This window comes from Cynoglossus semilaevis, chromosome 12 (assembly GCF_000523025.1).
Source record: "Cynoglossus semilaevis isolate Cse_v1.0 chromosome 12, Cse_v1.0, whole genome shotgun sequence".
Classification (NCBI taxonomy): Eukaryota; Metazoa; Chordata; class Actinopteri; order Pleuronectiformes; family Cynoglossidae; genus Cynoglossus; species Cynoglossus semilaevis.
This window is the reverse complement of record NC_024318.1, coordinates 16113554-16119553: the sequence shown is the minus strand read 5'-3', so window position 1 is coordinate 16119553 and position 6000 is coordinate 16113554. Positions and strand designations below refer to the sequence as shown.

At 38.7% G+C, this 6000-nt stretch overlaps 1 protein-coding gene across 1 annotated transcript in view; it reads left to right on the top strand.

The window, feature by feature from the left end:
• The window catches only part of birc6 (baculoviral IAP repeat containing 6), an 84736-nt gene continuing 78736 nt past the window's right edge, over window positions 1-6000 (top strand). The window contains 2 exon segments of the mRNA XM_008322461.3: window positions 1-585; window positions 5050-5231. Of these exon segments, the coding sequence (XP_008320683.1) occupies window positions 375-585; window positions 5050-5231 (393 nt within the window). The 5' untranslated portion in view covers window positions 1-374.

Sequence of the window (6000 nt, the reverse complement as noted above, 5' to 3'; positions counted from 1 at the left end):
GTCGTTTATTTTTTGGTCAATGCACGTATGTACATTGTTGTGTGTTTACACGTGCGTGTGTTACACAACTAATAATTTTGGTTTTCATATTTTACCCACACGATAGTCCACAGCGCTACTTCGCGTTATCGCGAGACCTGGCGTAAAAATACGGTAGCTGCGTCTACCTATCGAGAGCCCAGCCAGGAGTTCCTTAGCGCCGATGGTGAATAGCCACTGCTGCGGTGACGGGCGGAGGAGAAGAAGCCGCAGAGGGGCCCAGGAGTGGCACAGGCGTCATAGTTCGGAGTTAGTAGTTTAGATTTAGCAGTATTACGTGTACCACCAGAACACTAAAAAGCCCAGGGAGGAAGGTAAGGGGAAAAGAAGGAAAGATGGCGGCCGCGGCCTCGCCGGGCTCCGGCTCGTCCACCTCCTCAGACTGGATTGTATTAAGAGACGGTTGCCTGCGCTGCGACGAGGAGGGCCTGAGAAGCCTGTCCTACCACCCGGCTCTCAACGCTATCCTGGCCGTTACCAGTCGTGGCAGCATCAAAGTAATAGACGGGACTTCAGGGGCTATTCTCCAGGCGTCAGCGTTGCACGGTAAGCACCGGGGCGCACTGACAAGCCGTGACACCAATAGTTTCTGTTCTGACAAACCTGCCGCTGGCTGTCAACACTCTCTTAACACAACACATGCCGAGTTTTCGGGCCTAGAGTTAGGTCGTTTGTTTGAATAAGACAGTGGTGGAGGTCAGTCTATGGAAAACCACAACACAACTGTCGGGTATTGGTGTTTGAACAAGTGCTTCTTGAACCGTAACTGGCTGCTAGTGTTTACCATTGCTGCAACATGACACATCTACCATTAAAGCTAACATTGAGCTAGTCAACTTAGCACAGTGCTAGTTAGCCAGGAAACCTTCCTGGTCAGTTTTGTTATTCCAGTGCTCTCTCTGTCTCACGACAGTGTCATGTTGTCAATAGTGGACCTGATATCTTAGACATTAGAGGCAGCACGACTGGCGTTGTGTGATAAAGACCAACGCACGGGTCTTACGACTGTGGTTTGGGTTTTAAAGGTGTTCTGTTCGTCTAGCCATTTAAGTGGTGCGCTCTGTCAGTCATTTGTCCGTCTCAAGGGAATTTGTATGACTGAAGTGAACTGATATACAAACCAGTGTTTTCTATTAGCCAGTTTGCTATAGAGGCCTCCAGAACCATCTTTATTTCTATCCATGCAACCGCAATTTAACGAGTTTCCGTATAATAAAGTTAATTGTAAGAGAAAATAAAAAAATCAACTCGTTCTTATTAATTGTACACACACATCGTCAACACACAAACTAACGGCAGCACCTAATAGAGTTAGATAGTTTAAATACAAAGGCTGGGCTGATTTAATAATTTCTTCCTTCCCCAAAACTAACATCATGTATTTTAGATGCCTAAGGATGGTAATATTATGATTATATCTAAAATCAGATACATTTTTCTTTGGTGGAACTGATGTATTGGACATTTCAAGCAGCATCTGTAATTTGAATCAATCCTACCCATTGTTTTTATAAGATCAGATGTAGCAGTGTCCTAGACGCTTTTTTCTAACAGCTGTTTATTATTTTTGCCCTTCATTTATTTGTCAGTTGCCACTGAATGCTCTGGTGCTGAAATTAAATTAACATTGTCATGCCGGAATGGTGTAACAAATTCTTCCTTTCCCTGTGGGGTTAACATGTGAGATTAGGTCACATGACTAGTGTGACATTTGTGCTGCATGTCAATACAAAAAGTTCTCTCACAAGGTATTGACATTTGCTTTACGTTTCTGGACTGAAATTTCTGCACGAGCCAGTAATTATGCGCGCCTGCTTTGCCCGCACTGGCAGCACTCACTGATCACTCTGTGCTGTAGTACAACCAGTAACACATTGATAGGTATTCCAATGTTTGACACAAAAGCAGAATCACTAGTATTTTTGGTGCATGGTCTAGTAAGCAATAGTTAATATGTATTTTTGGTGCATGGTCTAGTAAGCAATCGTTAATATGTAAAAAAAAAAAAATTAAATCTATTAAAAGATCACAAAATGAAGTTGTGTAGACACATTGTATAACAGGTATTAGCTGTATTCCTTATTTCTTGTAGTCAAAAATCTTTGACCTGGTTACTGGATTCTATGTATATTAAATGTACCATCATGCTTTATTCATTAAATAAATGTTTCTCTTCCTGCCACAGGTCAGGGAAACTACACGCATGAATACTGATAAACACAGTACAGAAATAATAACACACAACTGCATACTTGACCTTTAATGTTCTGTCAAACCCTTGCTGTCATTTTGAGTTTATTTTTTACATGCAAGCAAAGACATACAAACCAGAATATACATTTTAAATTAAATAGACAAAATAATCTATATACAAAATAAAATAAAAAAACATTAAAAACTAAAAATCCATGTGATTTCTTTTGTCAAGAGTAATGCATCACAGGGTGATGTATTTTTCAACCCCACTGATGATGATGATAATCTTCACAGTTGTGTTCCTCATCCAGTATGGATGGTCATTTTTCTTTACTTGGTATGTATGCCCTTTATACTAAATAACAGCGACTTAAATGCAATTATGAAATTGAAATGTAAAGAAATTAAAGACAATGTACATAATTGTTCAACTATCATCATCTTGTACAATATAAAAACAATATTTAAAATATAAATTGTACACTATTAAACAATATTTAAAATATAAATTGTACACCTCACCATAAATTGTACACCATTTGTAGTACACCTCTGCCTAGACTGCAGTTTCTCTGTTTTCAGAACATGCTCTTACATATTAAGATACAGTACACTTACTAACTCATTCATTAGTCATTCTATTTGTCTATTTAAGCGACGGGTAAGGTCATTTGAAGGATTGGTTTGTTGTGCAAGCAGGCAAGGTCTATTGCATACTTTGAATTGCAAGAATTAATTTGTTTGGCTTCTATTTAACAGTCTATCAGTCTAACGTTTTTATTCAGCAATGCATATTGCACACGTTGTACTTACTGGACAGTTTGTTTTGTTCGCAGACCCGAGATGGTTGTACATAGAAAATTCTAATAGAAAGGAAGTCTGCGAAACACTGAGGTCACCTTGTCTGGCGTCAAACAAATTTCCAAGTTCCTAAAACATTTATGACATTAGCAAGCTGCGTCAATCGCCATGGAACTAAAACTGCTGCCATTTCCACTCAGAAGGAGTGTTCACATTGCAACTTGAATACCAAAAATATAACAACCACCACCACCACCACAGTTTTTCAGGTTTGCTCCTCACACAAAGAAATAGAAATAAGTGCAGCAAAATGAATCCTATGTTGTACATAAACTATGTCATGTTAGGGCTCCTCCAAATGTGTTTTTATCATGCTCTAATCTCTGGTCTAGCAGTTGCAGAAAAGAGGATCAGGATCAATAGGTTGATCAGCAAAGCAGGATCATTTATTAGCCTGACTGCGGAGTCACAGAGCAGTGAATAAGTAGGAAGCTCGTCAGCATTGTACCACAGGTGATCATCGTTCCGCAGTGCTTTTTTTTTTTTTAGAAGCAACAGACTTTTTGCCCAAAAGTTAACCTTGAATATGTGTGTGTGAAAGGTCATTTGGAGTAATTTCTTCTAACATTTAGTATTTACCTTAAGTCACACCAACAGCCAATATTTTAGTTTTGTCAGTCTGTCTGTTGACTATAAACAGTGTCATGTGCTGCACTAAAGTACATGCGGTGCATTATTGTAGTTGACGATCTTTTCTCTGTGTGATTTGAGATGTGAGGCATTACAAAGTAAGATACTTGTCCTCTGGGATTTTTTTTGAAGCCAGATCATTTTGTAGAGACAGCGTGTCAGGGTGAATAGGAATGATTATATAAGGAATGGGCCACTTCCACTCAAAATCTGTCAGTATCACCGTGCAGTTCAACCACGGTGATGTGACGAAGGGGTCAAAAATATAATCCCCAGTTCAAAGTTGTAGACTTGACATCATGCAGCATGTGTGGTTGAAAGGAACATGTGTATTTTGTCACCTCTGAATACAGTACTTCCTCAGTAAGTGTTTATCGCTACAGTATTTACTTTGTTTTCAAATGTCATAGTCAACTGGGTTTTTTCACTGATAATTTTTTTAAAATTTTGTTAGTTTTAACATAGTATTGTTGTCTTTTTAAAAAGCTACCAACCAAAGCTATACCACGTTATAGCACAAACAAGCCATGATACACACAAAAATACACAAATATTTAAAAGGATTGTTACACTATAGCACAAAAAGGATTTCATTGTTGACGCTTTACAGTGGAGAACACTAGAGAATTTCCAAGAAAATGAAAGTGTGAGAAAGACGGTCATACTGAATAAGATGTCCTTTCAAAATAAAAGGGTCAGAAAGGCCTAAAAGGCTTTACTTTAACCACCTATTTCAGTGTTTGGGTAAACCATAGTATAGACTAGCCAGTAAGTAGTCTCTTCAATAGAAAGAGGAATGAAAAATAAATGAATGAGAACAGAACAGGCTATAACGGAACAGACACAGTCAGAGCCGATGCATGAATCTAATGAAATATGACTGTATACAATAATATACAATAATATAATAATAATGCTGATGATAATACAACATTTTTATAGATCATTTCTTTTGAGGCAAAGATTTAATGTGAGTGTTGTTCTAATATTGTAACATCAAAAATGACTTCATTTATATTCACTTGAATGAATGAGCTTGGTTATGTGCGCTGCCAATTTCTCATTGGACACTTAAAAATGTTGGCAAGAAAAATACTCCACCAATGTCCATTCTTCTGAGCCTTGCTTTAACTGTTTTTTTTTTCTTGCCCGTGTAGAAAGAACTTTTGCAGATATTGTAAATGATTTGCTCACAGTTATTCTCTGTCCAGGAATTTACCACACAAGTTTTGTGCACCACAAAAGATTAAAGTAACACGTTGTACTTAGCAGCAATTTTTGGACGTCACTGACACTGATCTGTGTTGTCCTTTTTCCTCCTAGCTAAACCTGGTGGTCGTGTCAGGTGTCAGTACTTCCCTGCAGTGGACAAGGTGCTTTTTGTGGATGACTATGCAGTGGGATGCAGGAAGGACCTGAATGGCATCCTGCTCCTGGACACAGCCCTCCAGCCTCCAGTGACCAAGCCTGAGGACATGGTACAGCTGGAGCTGCCGGTCACCGAGGTAAAGCGAAATGCTGCGTGACGTTCGCACAGACACCAGGAAGCACCCAGTGTTGGCTAATGTCACCTGATATGGGACACTAGTTGTGTTTCGCCTGTAGCAATGCTTGGCCTTTTGTTGCACAATCTGATTGTCAGCTGAATGTGGAGTTCAATCTTTGACTGCGCTCATCAAGTTAGTGACCATACAGGCGCTTTACTGTGTTGATGGCATTGGATGAATTATTTGTATTTAAAAAACAAATATGTGCCCCTCCTCCCCCAAAATAGCTTTGGTAAGTAACAATTTTTTTTCGAAAGAACTTTATGCAATGGTCTGTATTTGTTTTCCTCGCTGTGCAGGCGATTTAAAAAATGGAAAAGCATTCATGTGTATTACATGGCTACAGAACAGCACTGACTACAAAGCAGATGGGGGCGATGATTTATGTTTTACCTTTTTAATAAAACAAACAAAAAAAAAAAAAAACCAAACAGTTATTGTGACAAATTGTAGAAATGCAGTATTTGAAGAAAAAGGGTAATTCTGCACAGTCAGTAGTAAATATTGCTATGGAGTATATTGAGCCTGCAGTAGTCTCATTTACACTGTGTTTTACTGGGGAGGATGTACAGACACTGTAAAGAGTTTTACAAACAAAAAAGTAGGAATCCTCTGACTTTTGATCAGGTGCTCAGCCTGTTTCTGTTCCATCTGTCAAATATAAGGTGTTATTCCGGTCTTCCCACTTCTTCTTAAGATAAGTTTTATATAAGTGATATATTAAAAT